Raw genomic sequence first — 20786 nt, 5'->3', positions numbered from 1 at the left:
GAGGAAGAATGTGGTGAGTAGTAGTAGCTCAAGACATCACACCAGGAAGCAGAGAGAGAGAGAGAGAGAGAGAGCGCTCTGCTCAACAAGGGTAAAACATATACCCCAAATGCACATCTCCAAGCATCCACCTCCTCCAGCTATCTCCTAACCGTTTTCAGTTCCCACCCAGTTAACCCTATCAGAGGATTAATTCACTGATTGGGTTAAAGTTCTCACAACCCAATCATCTCTCCTCTTAGCCTTCTTGTATTGTCTCACACATGAGCTTTTGGAAGACACCTCACATCCAAACCAGAACAACCACAAAAAAGAAAATAAAATAAAACACAATGGGTTATGAATGCAGCTCAGTCCGTGGTGGAGCACTTGGTTAGCATGTGGGAAGTTCAAGATTAAACCAAAGTTCAATCCCCAGAACAGAAGGAAAGAAAGACTGTCCAACGTGTACATAAAAGGATGATCAACACCACTAATCATCAGGCAATCATCAGAGCAATGCAAATTAAAGCCACAATAAGTTATTGCATCAGACTTGTTAGACTGGCTATTAACTAAAGGACAAAAGTTAAACGTTGACGAGGATATGGAGAAAAGAGAACACTCAGACACTGTTGATAGGAATGTAAATCAGGACAGCCGTCATGGAAAATGGTATGGAGGGTCCTCTATAAATTAAAAATAGATTACCATATGATCCAGCAATCCCATCCCTAGATATATGTCCAAAGGAAATAAAATCGGTATGTGGAAGAGATACCTGCACTCCCAAGTTCATTGCAGAACTATGTACAATAGTCAGTACATGTAATGAACCCATGTGTCCATTAATGGATGAATGGATAAAGAAAATGTGGCTTATCTACACAATGGACTACTACACAGCCTTTAGAAAGAAAGAGATCCTGTCATTTTTTTACAACATGGATGCACCCAGCAAACATTATGCTTATTAAAGTAAACCCAGAACAAAAGGGCAAATACTGCACAATCTCACTTATCCATGGAATGTAAAAAAAGCTGAACTTATAGAAACAGAGCAGAATGGTGGTTGCCATCAGCTGGTGGGTGTGGGGAGGGAATGAAGAGATGTTGGTCCAAGGGTCCACATTTTCAGGTAGATCTTCTGGAGATCTGTTGTATAGCATAGTGACTATAGCAAATATTAATGCATTGTATATTTGATAATTGCTAGGAGAGTACATCTTAAAGGTTCTTACCACAAACAAATGATAATTATGTGAAGTGGTAGATAGGTTAATTAGATTGATTTAATCATTTCATAATATATAGATAAATCATCACTTTACACACTTTACACAATAAAACAAACAAGCAAATCTTGAACCTGAGTCCAGTGCTGTACAAACCTCCAAACATGGCAGGTCTTCCATGCCATAATCCCTGCCTGGGTTTGAAGGATCTGTTCCATTTATTGAAGCATTAAAAGTTTGTGTCCTAAAGGGGAGTAGAGGTCTCTATCTCTATTTTCCTCTTCTCTCCCTGAGTTAATCTAGGTCTCACTCCAGCTTGTGGAAATGCAGAATCTTCAGGATGAATAGGGTACTTTAGTATGCTCTTGAGATCCTGGCTTGTTACCTGCTCCCTCCCAGTCCTGAATAATAACAGCTAACCCCATGTAGTGTTTAGTATGTGCCAGGCAGAGTTCTAAGCATTTTGTATGTAACACTCATTTAAATTTTACAAGAATCCTGTGAGTTCATTACTATTATTGTCACCATATCATGGGTGGGAAAACTGAGGCACAGAGAGGTTAAGTAACTTGCCCAAGGTGACAACAGATATTATATGGTAAGAGCTGGGATTTAGGTCTTGGCAGTCTGGTTTCAGAGACATTTATCCCCAGATGACAGCAAATGATAAAGCTAAGACCAGCAACTCAACATCTGAGCCCCTAGGGGTAGTGATTCCCATTTCAGTCTCAGTGGTGTTCTGGAGTAGACTACTAACTCAAGATGCAAGCCAGCTTGTTAAATGTTCAGAAATGTGGTATTCAGTGTTACACTGTTAATGGCTTGAAATTGGCCATTAATTTCCATCACACCATGGAAATTGGCAAATGCTACAAATCAGAGACCTTATCCAAAATCAGGGTTCCTGCTGGAAGACTCCCATCTTGAGTTGCAGCTGGGTTAGGCTGAGAGGCATATGAGGGTTTCTTAGATGCTTTCAATTGCTGTATGTGCTCCAGGTTCTCTTTGAAGGCATAGACAAAAAACCCACTGAGCCTAATACACGTCAGCCCAGACCTGACAAGGAAGCTACCACTCCACCCTGGCCAGCTGTGGAGCACCTCAAACCATAGCTCCCTTTCCCCCAGGGCACTGGTGGGATATTCCAAGGCAGGCATTTCACATCAGCAGGAGTTCCTTAATAACTCACCTGGATTTGCTGCCCTCTGTTCACTGCCTCACTTTCCTCCTCCCTTATTTCTTGCACTTACGAAATTAACTGATGCCCCAATTCTTTTCTAAAAGTTTGCTACTGGGGTGCCCCCAACTAAAAGAAGGGCTAAGTAGGCAGCTCTGAGTGCCAAAGCAAGGAGTCTTTACCAGCCCAGGATGAAAACACACTCCTGCTTCATTGTCTGCTAATGGCATTGCTGACTGCCTGGGTGGTACCCCTTTCTCTAGGGAAGATGAGGAAGCATCTAAGAATTTCCCTCCAAGAAAACGGTGACATGCTCTTGTTGTCATTATTCCAATGCTCGAAGAGGGGTTGGACCCTGAGCTCCAGGTAGCAATTATCTCCTGGGTCTCCCTCTAGGACAACATGACCTTTCCTGGAGGTTTAGGAGTACAGACTTGTACTGGCAGAATGTTTTAGGGGAGCAGTCTTCTGAACCAGTCTGTTTTCCCGGCATGGCAGAGAACAGAGATTTGAAGCTGATACATTCAATTCCAGTGATCCCCTTTATCCTTCAGGTTTTATCTGACTTACAGCCAAAGCCCAGCTTTGGCTACTGGGTATGATTGTTGATAACAATACATTTTCATTCTCCTAAAGGGCAAAAAGAGGAAGCGAGGAAAGAAATTGAGGATCCAGGACCTCAGAGAGGAATGCACAGAGGACCCTCCTTCCTGGTTCACTGCAATCCTGCCAGGTCTATTTTACTGCTCTGGATCCCCAATTCTAAACATAGATCGTGTGCTTTATTAAATCCTGAGTTTGCTTTCTAACTAATAAAAAACTGTTAGCAGGAGCAAAATAATTTGTCTAATGAATTTGAAAGCAGATTTATTCAAGCACACATGGTGGCATTACTTTGCATCCTGGGACAAAGGAAAAGTAACTTCTAAGAGGGAAAACTGATTATGATCTGTGTGTAGCAGAACCTGACATCATATTGGCTATACAAATTTAATTCTCTGTTGGTTACCAGAAGGGTCTTGGTTTCTTTCTTTCATACCTAATACCTCTTCTAGTGAGGTACAGAAGATTAAAGATTAAGATTGTAACTGGGATTACCACCAGCAATATTTTTTGAAGACTGTGGTTCATGTTTGTCTGGACACATGTGTTTGGTACACAGACTATGAGTCCCCTGTGGACAGAAAGTCAGTCCTATTGGGCCCTGTAATTAACAAAGGGGTGAGGAAGGGGGAGATTTGTTTGTAATGGAACAATGATTACCCCCTTGTCCCTCACTCTTTCATTTTTCTCCTTGCAGTAGAACCTATGCCCATTTAAAAATTATGTAACTCAACAGACTAACTCAAATAGTGATATTTCAGGTAACAGTGCAGAGGGGGGTGGAGTGGGTTCAGGGTTGGTAAGGCAAATAGAAAAGTGTAGGGAAAGATCTTATCTGGCAGAGAATGTGGTCCCCTCTATGAATCATTGTGCAAGCAACCAGTCATGGGCCTGGACGTGGGTTGGCTCTTGATTCTACTGAATCAAGGGTGACTAAAGATATGGTAGATTTCATTTCCTGTGACTCATGAAGGGAGCCCATTGGGAAAGACTGATTTCCAGGGTCCAATCTGTTAGCTTAAGCCCTTCAACTTTGCTCAGGGACACAGCTGAGAGATTACTGGGTCCACTAGACATTGCCTTTCTTAAAAGTCATTCTGAGGTTAACTTTTTGGAAGACATAGGCTCATATTCATCTTTATTAGATCCAAATTGGTAATGTCTCTTACTGACTCAAACTTCTGAGTAACTTCAAGTATTTCTGAAGCAGATGCTGGAGCCACATGCAGAAATACAGAAGGAACAAAGTCTCTGCCCTTCTTGAGTCTATAGAGAGGCACAACTTGGGCTTGTGGGTGTGCTTCAGTCAAAATGTAGATCAAGCCACATAACTGTGCACTCAACCATGATGAGGTCTTTTATTGCATTTATAAATGTCCCTGGAGGCTATTACTCAAAAGGGTTCATCTAATAAATAGAACCAATAATTATTCTGTTTTGGATTGCTAACTATGTGTAACTTTAGGAAGAGGTCAAAAGTGTCTAGTTTGCTCAACATTTCCTCAGCATTCTGACCCTTGTGATTACAGAATTGGGGTGCAGGTAGAGGTCAGGATGTAGGGAGAATTGTATTACCTCAATCTCTTTCATATTGGGGCTGCTTTCTGAAAGCTGGTGTGGGTGGGGTGAGTGTGTTTGATCATTTGTGGGGGGTACATTGCAAAGTCCTGCTAGTTTAATCTCAGGTCCTTCTTTGGTGGGACCCTTTCTTGGAGGGGTCTTGGCATGGATCCAGAACTTAGAAATTAGCAACATCTCATAGGAGCCACTTTATGAAGGTGTCCAGGTTTCAGGAAGATGAGACTGCAGAAATGCTGTTCCATTCTACTTGGGCTGTTGGTTCTGTTCCTTTGATTTTTTCTCAGTCAAGGTGTCATTGAAGAAGACAATATGTCCCATTTAGATGGTTTGTGGATACTGTTACCATATTGAAGTCTAGTGGGCACCAGGACCATGGATGGTTTTGCTCCGAGTGGGAAGGGGCTGTAAGGTGCTATGTATGACTTAACAAGTACTGGGAAGTTTACCTTTCCTCCAAAAGCATTTGTCTAATGTGTTTCAGTTAGGAAAAATTCTACAAATGAGGCTTTATATATATTTTTTTCTACTTAAGCTTCTAGTAGGAAATTTCTGTGGTTTGGGAAATACAGTGTCATCTCATCATTCATTCAATGTAAGAATAAATTTTTCAGTCAGGGTTATTGAGGCATAACTTGCATACAGTAAAAAGCCTCCACCTTTTAAGTACTCAGTGCTGAGTTTGGGCTAGCACACAGAGTCATGAAACCACCGTTGAAAGCAACACGTAGAATATTTCTATCACCCCGAAAGTTCCCTTTTGCCTTTGAGAATCCTCCACTCCCATCCTAGTCCCTGGATTTGATTTCTGTCCCTTTTGCCTTTTTCAGGGTCATGAGCATGGATTCATCTGGATGTAATCCTTTACTCAGTCAGTGCATTGGAGAGCCCTCCATGTCACTGATCATCCTTTGCCTTGATGAACAGCAGCCCACAGTGTTTGTTCCCCCAGAGGGTAGGTGGGGGCTACAGCATTGTAGAGAATGGACTGCTGCTTCACTCTTTCCCTTAGATTCTACATCCTCGTCATCCTCCAGTTGCAGCACCAATGGTGTTGTAGGAAGGTAAATAGGAGGAGAATGCTTTTCTAAGGGACAAAAGGGTGAAAATCATCCTTCTGCCTTCCATTGTGCTTGGGCAAATGGCCTGAGGTGGTGAGGTGGTTAGCAACAAAAGGAGCAGATTTGGACTAATGAGCAAGGGAGTTCTTGATTGGAAGGATTTCCCCAGAAAGGAGATGAACCAGAGCCGGACTTGATGATTATTCCACTGGGGCATCAGGAACAATTCAACCCAGTTTTGTTTGGCCTTGAATTCTACTGATCATGGTTCAGAATCCTGGGGGAAGAGATGGTCAGCTTGCCAGAGCAACTGTCAAACTGCACGCTCCAGGAGAGATGGGTGGTACCAACCAAGGAAATTAGGAAGCTAGGACCAGAAGATGTCAGAAACAGATGTGGGCTACCCCAGAAAAAAATACCAGCCCTCCTCCAAAAGGGTGGGTCTATCTGCAGAGAGGATCATGTAGCCCTTATTATTCATAAGTTTCCTGGACCTAAGAACCTACCTGGAATATGCTTTACTAAATCACAATATTTATGGATATTTGGGCTGGCTTCAGGGATTTTTCTCCAGTTTCCAGATTTTTTTTCTTCCTTCTATGTTTAGTATTTAGTGTTAGTATTTTTATATTTACACACACACACACACACACACATTTCCATGCTTTGGTGCCTGCTGCAATTTTAAGTTGTATCAACTCTGCTACCCTGAGAATTGCCTCTTAAATAAACAAATGAAGGACTGATTGACCTTTTCAGCTCAGGGTCTGAGCCCTTGGCCTGGGAGCCACCATGGGACTCAGGAGAGCAGCCTTGGATGCCTTGTTTATGATGAAATCTCTTCAAGATCAGCCAATATTTCTCAGCCTCTGAATCCTGTGAAATAAGCATGCTAGCATTCTACTTCTGATTTGGAAAGCTGGGAGTTTTGTGAGAAACTTTTAAGTTGTTAAGAATATACTGAGAGGAATTATTCCTGGAAACACAGATTGTGACCTATTAGAACGACAAGTTCTATATGTCTGCTGTATGCTAATGTCTCTAATATATTTTTCTGTATCTGTAAGGATGTTGACCACGTTGAAGGATGCTGTAATGAAACTTGTCCCTGAAATACATACTTGATTCCAAGTTGATTAAGTATGGAAAAGGTAAAAAAAATACCAATTAGCATGTCATCTTTGACATTATGTGAGAGTTTTCACGGATGTGAACTCTGAGGAAAGACACAGAGATATGGTCTAGTCCAACCCTTGTTCTACTGAGGTTTGCAGGAATGAATGACTCTTCCCTTAGGTCACCAAACTGTGTGAGACACAGCTGGAATTCAGACTCAGGTCTCTTAGCATTTTTATTCTGAGTTATTTCTTGGATGGGTCACTTTTGTGATTTTGAGCATTACCAGACATTAACTACAATGGGCAGAACCAGCTAAAGTTTGCAAAATTTCTCTGGCTTTCCCTTAATGGTTAGAAATTGGCAATTAGAAACAACAAATACATGTCAAGGATGTTGAATCCGTATATTATTTGAGCTTCAAACAGATGTGATAAAAAGACTGAATTACAGCAAGTCCTCAAAGTTAAACTGTTCCTGAAAAGAGTGGCAGAGAGGTCCAGGAGGGAATTAGGAAAATGTGGTCTTATGTGAATGTTTATATTTGGCTGTAGTTCACCAAAAACGTAGGTCAATACAGTTCTCTTTCCAGGCTGTGTATAAGTTGGCAAATGACAGAAACAACATTTGCTTCTAATCACCCATCCATCTTAATAATGCCGAACAGATACAGGCAGACTCTTGCACAATCACCAGCATTTCATGATGCCAGAATCTTTGCCAATTTGAAAGAGGTCCTTGAATCCGGGGAGAGTTACATTTTTATGTTTTTGATCATGATCTTCTTGGAAGATACTTATTAGGGCCATTTGTTGACAACATTAAGAATTAACAAATTATGTTGTTAAAGCATAACAAAAGTTTAATGGTCTCATTAGAGAACCATAAAGTCTGTTACTTAAGAGAGAAATATTGTGGTGTTGGAAAGCAGGAAGTATTTACTAAAGACTCTTCTGGGTCTAATTTCTAGAACTAAGACAAAGCTCAGCTATTGTGGTCAAAAGAATTTTTTTTTTTTTAAAAAGGAGCAAAATCCTTGTATATTGGATGTCAGCACAGTCTCCTAGTATCTAAGAACTTCATTAGTCATGTGTATGCATTGAGTTGGGTTTTTTTTTAAGTTAAAAAAATGAGAATTCTTGTAAGCAGTTCTACTTTTTAAAATAGAAAAGAGGCAATTTTTATTATTTGCGGCCTGTTCTGGGAAAATAGAAGCAGTGTGCATTGGGGACTGCCCACCTGTTACTGATGGTTGCCAGAGAGAAGGGACTGCTGGGTCACACATAATACCTGTAGATACTCCTTTCTCTCAGAGAGTAGCAGAATTCCCCTTGCTATTCTCTGCAAGAATATGTGCCACTCTGCAGAAGCAAGAGAAAGTAATGCCATATTCACTAGTGGCCTGAACATGCATAATATATGAAAGCTGGAGTCTCAGATGCTGGCATCCAGGTCTCTCAGGCAAAGTGACTATATGGCCACTTCTAGAGAAGGACCGTTCTTGGGGAGGAATAGGGATTAAATTCTTAATAATGAAAGAAACCATTCACCAATTTGGGAAATCTACTGATCATTGTTATAAAAAGTGAATTGAGACAATTATATGAATGTTTCAACTAAATTCAGGCCAAAGTATGTTTGTGTCTGAATTCTCCAAATAATGGCGTTCCAGTGAAAAGAATTCTACCTGGGTGAAGTGGCACATGCCTGCAAATCCCAGCTACTCAAGAGGCTGAGGCAGGAGGATTTCAAGTTCAAGCTCAGCCCAGTGGCAATTTAGTAAGACTGTGTCTAAAGAAAGAAAAAAGAAAAAGCATTGGATGTAGTTCAGTGGTAGAATTCTTGCCTAGAGCTAGATTCATCCCCAGTTTCCACCATCCCAAATGGGGGGGGGGCAGTGAGGAATCCTAAATTGGGAGTTGGAACCTCTGGGTTGATTAAGGAATGTTTAAAGACACACTGTAAGTCCCTTTTTCCTTGTGTATAAAATTAGGTTTCCTTACTTGAAAGTATGAGTCTATCCAAAAGAGTGGATGAATTTAGCTTTGTTAGGTCTGAACACACATTTCTTATATCAGAAAAACGTCAAGTTAGTGAAATTGTTGGGACAGTGGAACCAGAGGGGACATATGTGCATTGGGGACAGCAAAGTCAAAGTCAACCCTAAGGCAGATATTAAGAGGACTTATTTGCTAGGGCTGGGGCTGCTGAGATGCTGCTGCCGCTGATTTTATTTATTAAATTTATTTATTTTTCACGAGGAGTTTAGAATCTGCCTCAGTTGTAGAAGGAGCATTAGGTTTCTGATGCAGAAGCTAAGGGGCTGGAGTGACCCATCCCAGGATGGCTGAAGTTCTCTATCTATCGTCCTGACTTACAGGCAGCAGAGTGTGAAGTGGGTAAGGAGACAGCAAGTTCAGCACCTGGACCTTTATTTACCATAAGGGTGCTCCGAAGAGAAAGGAGCTCTGACCAAAGGAGGGCAGGAGACTTGATCTTTGTGGAGAGGGCGTGGCAGTGCAGAATGGAGCAGGCAGACGTCCAGGTGGTACGGTTCTCTCCACTTCCTTGTCCATCGTGGGTCCGGAGGTTTTCTAGGTAGCTGGGGCAAAAGTGGCTACAAAGCCCCTACACACGGGTTGGCTGAGGTGGTGGGAGCTAGGGTTCTTTGAGAATTGACCGACTGAGGCCTCGCCCCCGCTGGCCCATCTCCAGGCAGGTCTGACAAGTGCCAGAGGGTACTTCCCAAACCAAACCCAGCCCTCACCCCCGCCCAGCAGTTCCTTGTCCCGCGTGGCCCCGGGTTAGCCCAGGCCCCGCAGCCTGGTGTATGCACAGCTGTGCTGCGGCCCCTTTGGCCGAGAGGGGCGCTCTGGGGCTCAGGGTGCTGCGGGTTGTGGGAAGGGGGTGGGGATGGGGCTGGAGGCTGGGAGAAGGATGGACCCTGCCCTTGGCCTGGGGGCCATGTGGTGGGCGCGGCCAGATTCCCCAGCGGGCTCAGGCTTTCCACCCTGAGTTCTCCGCGCCAGGGAGGAATCTTGTTTTCTGGGCGGATGCTGGAAGGGACAGCCTTTGGAGAGCTGCAGAGCTCACACTGCCCAAGCTACGGTGGAGGCCCGGATCCTTCCATCGGATGAGTCTCACCTCTGAAGACCCGTGTCTCCGCTGCGGCGCGCGTTTCCTGCCAAACTCCAGCGTCGCCCGAACCAATAGCGTCAGTTCAACTTTCCGTGTTCCTTGAGAAAACGGAAGCTCCTACTGTCGCCCTTCTTTACCAGCACCCAGAAACCGAAATTCCCGGCTGGGGGTGTGAAGGAGGGGTGGGGAAGGGGCGACAGCGCCCTGGGACCCTCCTCCCCGCCCACCAAGAATGACTGTCCTTTGTGTCATGGGATTGGAGTTTGGAACTGGTCATAGAACGCGGAACAGAGGAGAAAAGCTCCTGTGACTGTGACAATTCTTAGAAACCTTGCAGGAGGCCCTGGGAAAACAAAGAAGGGGACCAGAGGCCACGGAGGGCACCGCAGTCTGTTGGATCTCGAAGTGTTCATTACGAAGGAAATCAATTCTTCCTTCCTTCCTTCCTTCCTTCCTTCGGAGGTGAAGACGGTTGTGATTTTTTAAAACATTGCCTTTCCCCTTTTCTCTTTGACATTGCTGTTTCTGTGTTCTTTAATATCAATAAGTTAGCAACCATTTTAGTAAAAGGCGAAAGATTTGTACTGTCTGAAGAGAAACCAGAGGACAGCAGTGTTTTTAATAAAATCTCCCATTGCGGGACTATTTTCACTGTGGAAATGAAAATAGTGGTTTTACACAAGGACTTAAAAGCAGGCAGCACTTTGCCTGTGGAGAGATGGCACACCGTTGGAGAGAAATGGCCTGCTGGGATCAGGTGGGCAGCACCTGAGGTTACTCACTTCCAGCTGTCCTTCAGTCTCAGATGGTTTTCAAGACTAAAGCTCAGGGTTGAGCATGATAATTTCAACCCAGTGAACCTGTTGCCTCTTCCTCCAGTTGCTGGTCTGTTTTATTTTTCCTGTGTAATTATCAGCCTTGTGGGTGCAAATATCTACCCTTTTGTCATAATTCAACCCTGTTATTATCACTCTTTATGACTACTAAGTAGGTATAACCAAAATCAGTCAAGACTTGTTACTTGTTAGCTAGACTTGGGCATGGGCTTTTTCCTCCCATTCCTGCTAAAGAGGGGCATCTTCAAATAGGTTACATTTTTGTTTCCTCATCTTATTATGCCTAAATCACAAACCATCTTCCTGCATTGGATAAGAATAGTAGGGCTGACAGTGAGGCCTGTTTCCTGTCTCTAAACCATTTCCATTTCTCTTTAGAATTTTGCAATCTATAAATTGTCAAGGTTCCTATTGCCTTTGAACTTAATTTGAAAACAACTGTCCACCTCTACAAATGATAGCTTCACAAATTCGGGGAGTGAAAAAACAAACAAACAAACAAACAAACAAAAAACCCCACCATTTTTCCACACCCAAATGAACCTCTGTATTCCTGAAAAGGTGGATAGTGTTGTTTTGACAAAAGCTCTGACAGTTATGTTGCTCTTAAAGCTGCTTGAAGACTCATTGGTGTGATAGTCTTAATAATAAAAAAAAAAAGTTTACAGCCTTTTGAACCCAAATACAATTTCCTTGAAAATATTGGTTTGACTAAATGCTTGTAGCTCAATCAGCCTCCTAATAGGATTCTTGGGGGAGAGAGGCATGCACATCTTATCATTTCTCTGATAACCCTCAGATGAGTACTTATGAAGGTAATAAGAAATATCATTTGTGGAAGGCCTATCCTGGAAATGTGTGTGTGTGTGGTAAGGAAACCTGCTTCCACCTTTATTAAAGTATGGTGGAAAATATTTTGATCCCTGGGTGATGTTTCTTGACACTCAAACCTGAACCCATTTTTGTGGGGTAAAGGCAAAAAGCTTCTCCAATTGATCACCACAAAGTGTATAAGTCAATTGTGGGTTTTATTAAAAAATAAGCACTATGCCTGGGTTTCATAAAATTTATACACGAATATATACACAGACACAAATAAAATAATATTAAAAATAAAAATCACACTTGCTTTCATGTGGAAGTGGACTGGCACCCCACAAACATGTTAACTCTTCCTTTAAAGAAATTACTTGGCCCAAAGAGACCACAGTTAGAGAACCACTAATAAAGCTGTAGCCGTTGCCTGCAACATTTTCGATTCAGGTTTCAAAAATATATAAATAATTTAATTACAAAACCCAACATTTTTTTTTCCTCTTTTGGCACAGTGAAGCATTGGTCAATAGCAGAGAAGTGACGGAAGGTTTTCTGACACCTCTCTCACACTCGCACATGTGAATACCACATACGTACAGGAGTGGGGTCCAATAAACCCCAAACAGTAGTCATTATCATTTATCCTATAGAATGGTTCCCTGATGTGCTTTGGGGGGAGGGGAATGAATCAATGGAAGGTGCAACAAACATAGGAGGAGTAGGGAACAGCCTGGGTAGTAAGGAGAGAGAAGTCTTTATAAGGGAGAGAGGACAGGCCCGGCCAAGAACTTAAAATAATAAAAACTGCTTTGGTCCTCTGTAAAGTTATCAAAAACAAGGGAAACTACTCTGGACTAAGTTACAACACTTCTGTCAAAATGTTTTAGCTTTAAGGCACGTTTGATTTTTTTTTTAAGTCTCCTTTTCACTGGATAGAAAGTGCACAGCCCGCCGAGCCTGCATTCTTCTTGTCCCCTATGGCACCTACAGTTTCGGGGCTCAGCAGCATGGCTTAGGCCAGAAGTGTCTGTGCTGGGTAGGGCAGGTGCGGGCCAGGGCCGCAGGCCGAGGCCGCCTGCAGAGCCGCGGGCAGCCGCAGGGGGCAGTACAGGTGCGCGCCGCCGCCAGCCGCTGGGCCTCGGAATGGCTTAGCTGGGGTGGCGGTAGAAAGGGGCGCTAGCAGGAGGTGCGGGGCTGGCGGTGGCGCTGAGGGCTGCGGTTCAGACCCGCACGCGCCCAGCAGCGCCGGTTCGCCTGCGCCGTACGCACAGAGTGGCAACAGGGCCCCACCAGGAGCCGCGGGGAGCAGTGCGGGATACGTGGGCAGCGGTGCGCAGGGCGAGGTGCCCCACGGCAGCTGTACCCCCTGTACCCCGGGGCCCGCGTCCTTGTCCAGGCGGCTGCGGAAGGGCTTGCTGAGGATGCTGTCGATGGCGAAGGAGCTGGAGAACTTGCCCGTGGGGCTGGCGCGTCCTTCCTGGCGTGCCGGCGAGCGCGCTCGAGGAGAGGCAGGGGTAGGGGGCGCGGGTGGAGGGGGCGCGACGTTGGGGCGGGCAGTGGCTTCCTCGGGTCGCAGTCCCGGTGCGGGGACTGTAGCCCGGTGGCTGAGGCGTTTGCGGCGGCGGCGGAAGACCCCGTCGGCGAAGGTGTACTCGCTATTGGGGTTCAGCATCCAGTAGTTGTCCTTGCCCCAGGGCCGCGAGGGGTCGCGCAGCACCTTGACGAAACAGTCGTTGAGCGAGAGGTTGTGGCGCACCGAGTTGCGCCAGCCGGTGTAGCTGCCGCGGAAAAAGGGGAACTTGCCCATGAGGTACTCGTTGATCTCGGCCAGCGTCAGGCGTCCGCCCGCCGAGTCGCGGATGGCCATGGCGATCAGTGCGATGTAGGAGTACGGGGGCTTGGGCCGCCGCGTGTACGGCTTGCTGCGTGCGCCTTCGCCGCCCGCCACGCTCCCAGCGCACCGACCTGTCGCGCCGGCCTCCGCTCTACCTGCAGCCGCCGCCGCTGTCGTCGCCTCCGCCGGGCCCTCGTCCTGGGTACCCGGGCCCCTGTCGGAGCTGTGCTCGCTGCCGATCGCCGGATCACCGGCGCCACCGCCCGCCGCAGGGCTGTTGGCCGCGCAATCCCCGTCCGAGCCCAGGGAGTCGTCGCCGGCTGCCGACAGCGGGGACGGCGCGTCGCTGCCACCCGCACCTTCCAGGTCACTGCCGGGCTTGTCCCCGTGGGCCGCGCGGGGGGCGAACACCTCTAACTTCATGCCCAGTCCCCGCCCCGTGCCGTACCCTTTTCTTTAGCGCAGTCTTAGGAAGGGGCAGGAGAGGCAATCGCGGAGCTCCGTGTCCTGGTCTTTCTTTCCCAGGAACCCTCCTTCGTCCTTCGGAGAGACACACTTTTCCGTGTAAGAGTCCTCTTCCTTTGGATTTATTTTTTGAGGGGCTGTGAGTTGGGTGGACCAAAAGGGGTGCAGGAGGAGTTGGGTGAGCGCTGTCTTTAGTTCGGGGATTACAGACTTAGGGGTGAACGCGTTTGGGGGCTGCAGTTTCACCCTCTCTAGTGCCGAGAGCGCGGGGCTTAGAAGAATTTCTTGTTGGAAAGAAGCCGGAGCATCTGCTATCCGTTAAAGAGTTCAGGAGAGGTTCTTCACTGGAGACCCAGGTCCCAAGCAGGCAGGCGTTCTCGGGGTACGGAGATATTGCCGGATGATGTGCACGTCACCCTTGGAGGAGGATCCAGAGCCTTTAGGCGCTAGCACCCGTGGAGCCGAGACTTCGAGGCCGCTGCACCCGCAGCCGCCTTCCCGCCCCCGGCCTCTGGGGCAGCATGTCCGCGCTGGCCGGCCGCAGCTGAGTCTCGCCTCCACCTTCGGCTCGGCCCAATTTAACCCTGCGGCAGCTCTCTGGGGGCGGGGCCTGGGCGCAGACAGCTAGGGGGTGGGGGAACGAGGTGGCCAAGGTGGCCGCGGCTACCCCGCGGGCGCGCACCAGGCGGAGGCCACGCGGCGGCGCGGCCGCAGAGTAGCTGGGCGCAGGTTGTTTGTTTTGGGTCTGGCCGGCCCCGCCTTCCTCCTCCCGCCAATGAGGAGCGTGCGCGCGGCTGGGGGTGCGTGTGTCTGTGAGTGTGCCTGTGCGCGCGCTTGTGGGGCGGCTCCGCTCTCCCTCCCGCTTCAGCGCTCAGGTGTGGGCACCCGGCCTCCAGCGGTGAGGGAGGGGTTCCTGCGACCTGGGGTTCCTGCGACCTGGAGTTCCTGGAGGCGATTGGGCGAGTGTGCCTGGCGGGGGAGACTACCCCTGGATATTCCTAGGGAGGCACCTGAGAGGGTTGGGTCCAGCGGGGAGCAGGGAAGTTACTCAGGCCTGTGGCCTTCCTAAACTGCATGCGGCTTGAGTTTGCTTGTAATGAAAATCGTGCTTCTTAGGAAAGCATAGTTCTTCCATCCCTGCAGAGGTTCTGAATGGCAGAAGCCGCCCAGGACATACTTTGCAGGGACTTCTTTCCGGAGCCAAGTGCTGTGCCCCTTCCTGTGATTTCCTTCCAAAGACTACCTTTTGTCTTCTCGCCTTCTTTTTATGAGTAAAACACAGGGTGGAAATTGTATGCTCCGTTTTTGATGACTCTTGCTTGCTAAATGGCCTCTGACTTTCACTTTTCTTTTGTCTTACTTTACCTGGCTAATGGCTCTTGGGGAAGGGCAGTGGCGTCCCCATTCACCCTCCTGGGGTGGCTGTGTTTGGTGCTCTGTGCGGGGCTCTTGCCTACACTTGCGCCCCTGAGACGCCAGCTGAGCTCAGCCCCATTATTCTGGACTCCGACAATCAACAGGAACAACTAGGAGGGCGTGTTCCCGAGGGCCTGGGCCAAGAGCATCACAAATTTACCGCCATTTCTCTCCAGTCCTCCTTTAGGACTTTTACTGTGGCTTCCGTGGCACCTGTGTTGAACAGTCCGGAAAAGGAGGCGGCCCTTGACCCGCGGCAGGGCCCTAGGGGCCTGAAGCCTGTGGGGTGTCAGCACTCCCGGGAAAAGGGGCCCTGGTCTTCAGGAACAGTACACTTCCAATCCGCTGCCTACCATGCTGAAGTTTCCTCCTTTTTCCTGCCTTTGTTGGAAATAGTGACGGGGCCTCGAGTACGTGGGAGCTCATCTTTGATGTTTATTTTATTGCTTTCCACCATTTGTGTAGAAGACGTACACAGTCCCCTGTCTTTATTCAAAGAGTTTTAAAGGCATTGAGAATGGGGTGGGCAAAATGACAGAGCCTTGGAAGGCTCTGTTAGTTTGTGCTTGGGAGAATGATGGGGTTTGGAGATTGGATGCATGTTTATTGAGGTGGGGGGGGTCGATTAAGAATGGAATAGTGAATGAGTGTCTCTGTGTGGGGTGGGGTGGGGTGGGGAGGGTCTACCTAGCTCTAGCCTTGAGAATTGATAGTTCCCTGGATCTGGGGAGGGGACTGGGTTGGGACAAGAAGTTAGCCTGGTAAAGCGGCATTGATTTGGCCAGGGATAAAAGAGATTCTTAATGACTGTTAGCCTCCTTTGAATTTTTGAGGTTCACCAGGACAAGAGGGCTCATTCTTATTTTATGGGGAGAGAGAACTCTGGGAAGGGAGAAAGGATCAGAAAGGGCAGTGGGAGATTCCTGGCCAAAGAATATCGTTGGCTGCCAAGGAAAGGACCCCACCCCACCTGCAGCCCTGCTTTCCCCCTATGGTAGCCTCCATCAACTGCATCTGCCCTTCTTTTGACCTTCATTTCAGGTAGGGCTAGGACCCACCCCACTGGGCACTCTCCTGTGGAGTTGTCTTTTGTCTGCCAGGGAGTCTGAAAAGGAGTGCTGGGGCAAGGAAGTAGGGTGGAGGTAGGAGAATTTTCAACCTCATTGTTTCCTGAGTAACTCAAGTCTTTGGAGCTGGAAACAGGCAGGTTGAGGAGCTGCCTCCAGCAACCTTAAGGAGACTCTGAAAAGGAAGATCCCTTCTCCTGAATGGCAAGAGGTGGTCACATGGAAAGGGGAAAAATGACCCTCAGAACTAGAAGCTAGGCACCACAAGGGCAGGAGTCTAGTCTCTTCATAGCTATATCCCATACCTTTGCCATATAAATGTACCATTGGGCTGAGGATATACTGATTTGTCTTCAGTTAAAACCAGAAATAAAACAGTTCTTTCCCATTGTGGTTGATATTGGTATTATTACTATTAGCTGGGAGATATTCACCTTTTGCAGACGTTAAGAGAAGGGCATCCATTTTCTGTATCTCTATTCACAACATCCTCAAAGTCGGACAGTTTAGGAGTCCGGACACTGCAAATAAACAAAAACAAAAAACAATAACAACAGATGCATTATTTTATTTGTTCATAAGTTTCCCAGAAATGCTTAGTGATTTCTGCTCCTTTATTCTCAATCTTTTGGAATTATGCCATTGATGGGTTAATAACAAATGCCTGTAGGTGGAGCCTGATGGAATGCTTATAGGTAAGACTCATTAGCTCATTTTCTCCCTTGCCCTGTAATTTCCTTGGAGATAAGTGACTAACTATGGCAAAGGATAAGTTCACATTTCCATGATCTTTTTGCCTCCCTAAAAAAAGGTTCAGGAGGGGGAAGATAATGCATATATTATCTAAAAACTAAATTAACTATGGCTATCTGCTTTTCACTGCCCTAACACTAACCTGTGGAGGAAAGAATTGAATTTCTAAAATGCCTTAGGCGACTTGGTATACTGGAAACAGACTATTTGTGGAAATATTGATGACTTGTTCTATGAATTAGAAGAGCTGACAACCTCCTGGCACAAGGGGACCCACAGAATGACTTCATGATAACATTCACTCAGCAACTTGGAAGATGTCTGCTTTACCTCTTACTTATCTTGTGAACCTCTGTCAGTAGCCATACTGTTTACCTGTGGGTCTGGAGAGAAGGTAAACTTAGAATTCTGGTGGCAACCTGGACTCTAGATAAGTATAATGCTGTTAAGAATTGAGAAGTCAGAGGCATAGAGAATGGGCTCATGTTGAGAGCCCCAGTGAAAAATGTAGATCTTTGCATGCACATGGAGTCTCTCTCTGTAAGGGAGAAGGCCCTGACTTGGGGGCTGGGAGTCAGGTGGCAGAGAAGGTCCTCAGGGAGTGTAAAACCCAGTTCCCTCCTTACCCTTCCTCTTAGTGAAAACACAGGAAGAAAAGGAATACTTTCTATTCCTTTCTATCCCCTATGTTTATAGTCTGGCTGATTGTTTTGTAGATGTGGATGCTGAAGACTTCAGGAGAATTCTGCAGAGATAAAGGGTGGGTATGGGGATAGATAAAACCTAGGTATTTTTATTTATCTTTATTTCCTCTTCCTTCCAAAAATGTTTTAATAGGATCAGGCTCATTTGTTTGTTTGCCCACTTACTTTTTTTGAACAGTCTCCTTTTGGTCTTCTGGCCCATGGACATGGTTTAACTAAAGCATCCCATGATCTGGCTGGGTATTATTGACCAGGTGCAAACTCCACATCTGTGCTTGAAGTTTGCTCTTGAAAGTCAGGACCACAAACAGAAAGGAACCCAATGAGGGCCCATTGAACTTACTGGACTAAGTGCACCCTTTTCTAGGTGGTGGGTCTTAGGGAGTGGGAAGTGGTAGGAGCCCTAATGGAGAAGAGATAAAGTAGCTCAGGACAAATCTGGGAAGAATAAATAAGAGTAGGAGAAAAGATGTGAAGATATAAAATAAGTTACTCTTGGCATGATAGGAGTGAGAGGTCATTGAGAAAGCTGCCTAATCGTATTAACCAGAGACAAGATCCTACCTACTGTAACATTGGACAGAAAGCTCCAGGGCTAATTTATTACAGTAAGATAACAGCTTTGATGCTGGGGTCATGGAGCCCATTCTTCGTCGATGACCAGGTCTGCGAGACTCTCATTGTCCAGTGTCCCTATTACCTGAAGTCCTTTAAATTTTGAGCATTAAAAGCAGAACAAGAAATGTTTTACTTCCCTGGACAACAAATTACTCAGTTTTCACTTTTTAACTTTTGAGGCGGTCAACTTCCATAATAAATTAAAAATCAGTAAAAATCAGGCCTCTCCTGTTACTTGCTATAGGAAGAAGTCTGTCTTTCCATGAAGAGAACTGATTCCCTTTTCCCTGGGGAGAACTCCATCAGCATAAGGTCATACAAATAGGACAAAAGAGGGATGGGTGGCAAATGAGATCTAGTTAGTATGCTTGGTAGTACTGATATCAAGACGTGCAAACAAGGGCTGGTTGTAGAGCTGAGAGCATGTGCTTAGCATGTGCAAGGACCCAGGTTTGATCCTCAGCATGCACTCATAAAAGATGTACAAAGAAATAAAATAAAGCCGAGTCTTCCTCATGGCTCTGCAGAAGGGTCTTGTATCATGCCTGCATTGGCTAGTAGTCCCTGGTAACTGGACCCACAGTCTAGGTTTGTGCAAATGGGGTGGATGTGGGTGAATTCTCCTACTTAACCCCAGCCCCTCTGGTTTTAATTTACCATTGCCACTCTTTGGATACATGAAGGCTTTGGAAACAGATGACCTTGGGTTTGTATCCTGCCTTGCCAGGTAAGCTGTTGGCCCTTGCTTTTTTTTTTTAATCTAGAAAAATTTTAATAGTAAGTTCTTAAAAATTATAAGAATTTGGGCTGGGGTTGTGGCTCAAGCGGTAGCGCACTCACCTGGCATGTGTGCGGCCCGGGTTCAATCCTCAGCACCACATACAAAAGAAAGATGTTGTGTCCGCCGATAACTAAAAATAAATATTAAAATTCTCTTTCTCTCTCTCTCTCTCTTAAAAAAATTATAAGAATTAAAAAAATACCCTTCCACTATTATTTTCTAGGCTCTTATTAGGTATTTTTTTCTCTTCGATTCTCCTTTAGATTATTCGTTAATCTTGGAATGATAGATTGTCTTTGGAAACTCAGACAGGCAAATACTCTGGCACTGATCAATCTAGCAAAGTTTCCAGATGAAAAGTGGAAAAGTGAGAATGCCTTAGCCTGTATTCTAGAAAGAAAAATTCAGAAGCCTCTCATGCAATTTTGAACAAGCCTCTCGTTCCAAATTTGGGCAGAAATTGACAGGTGGATAACCCAGATATGTCAAACATGTGTTAGCAAATCATATAGAAAAGATTATGATAGAGATGTGAAGAGAATACTCTTATTTATGTAACTATTGATTTATCCTCCATCTATCTCCTTTTTATTATGGGGAATTTCAAGCATATACAAAGGTAAAGCCAACACAGAATTAGATTACTGTCCCATGTAACCATCATCTAAATCAGCATTTTTTAGTTTATGGCCATTTTAATTTCATCTGTAATGTTCCCATCCCAATTTATCACCTTCCATCAGGTGTCTATGAAGCTAATCCAAGACATATTATTTCTATTATAATTACAATCAACCTCTATACTTGTGCGTTGCAAAAACTGCATCTGTACTGAACATGTACAGACTTTTTTCTTGTCATTATTTCCTAAATAGCATAGTATAACAATTATTTTCATAGCGTTGACATTATTTTGGGTATTATAAGTCCTTTAGAGATAACTTAAAGTATATTGAAAGATGTGCATGGTTTACATGAAATCCAGTGCCCTGCTTTTTTTTTTTTTGGAAGTACTGGAGATTGAACCCAGGGTCTTGTGCATGCAAGGCAAGCACTCTACCAACGGAACTATATCCCTAGCCTTCCAGTGCCCTTTTGTAAAAGGAAGTTGAACATCCTCAGATTTTTGTCTTTTGGGAGTCCTGTGACCAATTTTTCCTGTGGATATTACAGGATTAAGGTACTTCAGTATCTCTAAAATATAAGAACTCATTTTAAAATAAAAGTGCAATTACAGAACTACTAGCAAACCCCCAAAATTGCCAATCTTTCCATAATAATTACCAAATATCTATCCAGTATTTAAATATCCCCAATGGTCTAATTTTAATAAACTATTTATTTGATTGATCCCATATGTAAATAAAGTCCTTTCATTATCTTTGATTGATGTGTCTTTTGACTCTCTAGAATCTGTAGATCTTTCTTCCATGTTTCTTTTTTTTTTTTTTTTACTGTGAATTGAACTCAGGGCCTCACACATGCTAAGCATGCATTCTACCACCCAACTTCTCCCCAACTTCTGTGTTTTTAATTATCATTACAATTAAATTGTTAAATAAGTCAGGTGGTTTGTGCTGTAGAATTTTCCTGCAACTTGGATTTTGTT

General features: G+C 45.3%; 1 protein-coding gene across 1 annotated transcript; it reads right to left on the bottom strand.

Moving 5' to 3' along the window:
* Positions 1-11732: 11732 nt before the first annotated feature.
* Foxq1 (forkhead box Q1) lies at positions 11733-14398 on the bottom strand. Its single transcript, XM_046453610.2, has one exon. The coding sequence runs from the start codon at positions 13794-13796 to the stop codon at positions 12552-12554; it is 1245 nt and encodes a 414-aa protein (XP_046309566.1). The 5' UTR covers positions 13797-14398; the 3' UTR covers positions 11733-12551.
* Between the last annotated feature and the right edge of the window lie 6388 nt (positions 14399-20786).

This window comes from Marmota monax, unplaced genomic scaffold (assembly GCF_021218885.2).
Source record: "Marmota monax isolate L192 unplaced genomic scaffold, Marmota_monax_Labrador192_F-V1.1 WCK01_AAM20220418_F8-fsc00029, whole genome shotgun sequence".
NCBI classification, from domain to species: domain Eukaryota; kingdom Metazoa; phylum Chordata; class Mammalia; order Rodentia; family Sciuridae; genus Marmota; species Marmota monax.
Note: the sequence above shows the minus strand (reverse complement) of the source record. Positions and strands in the feature narration are given on the sequence as shown.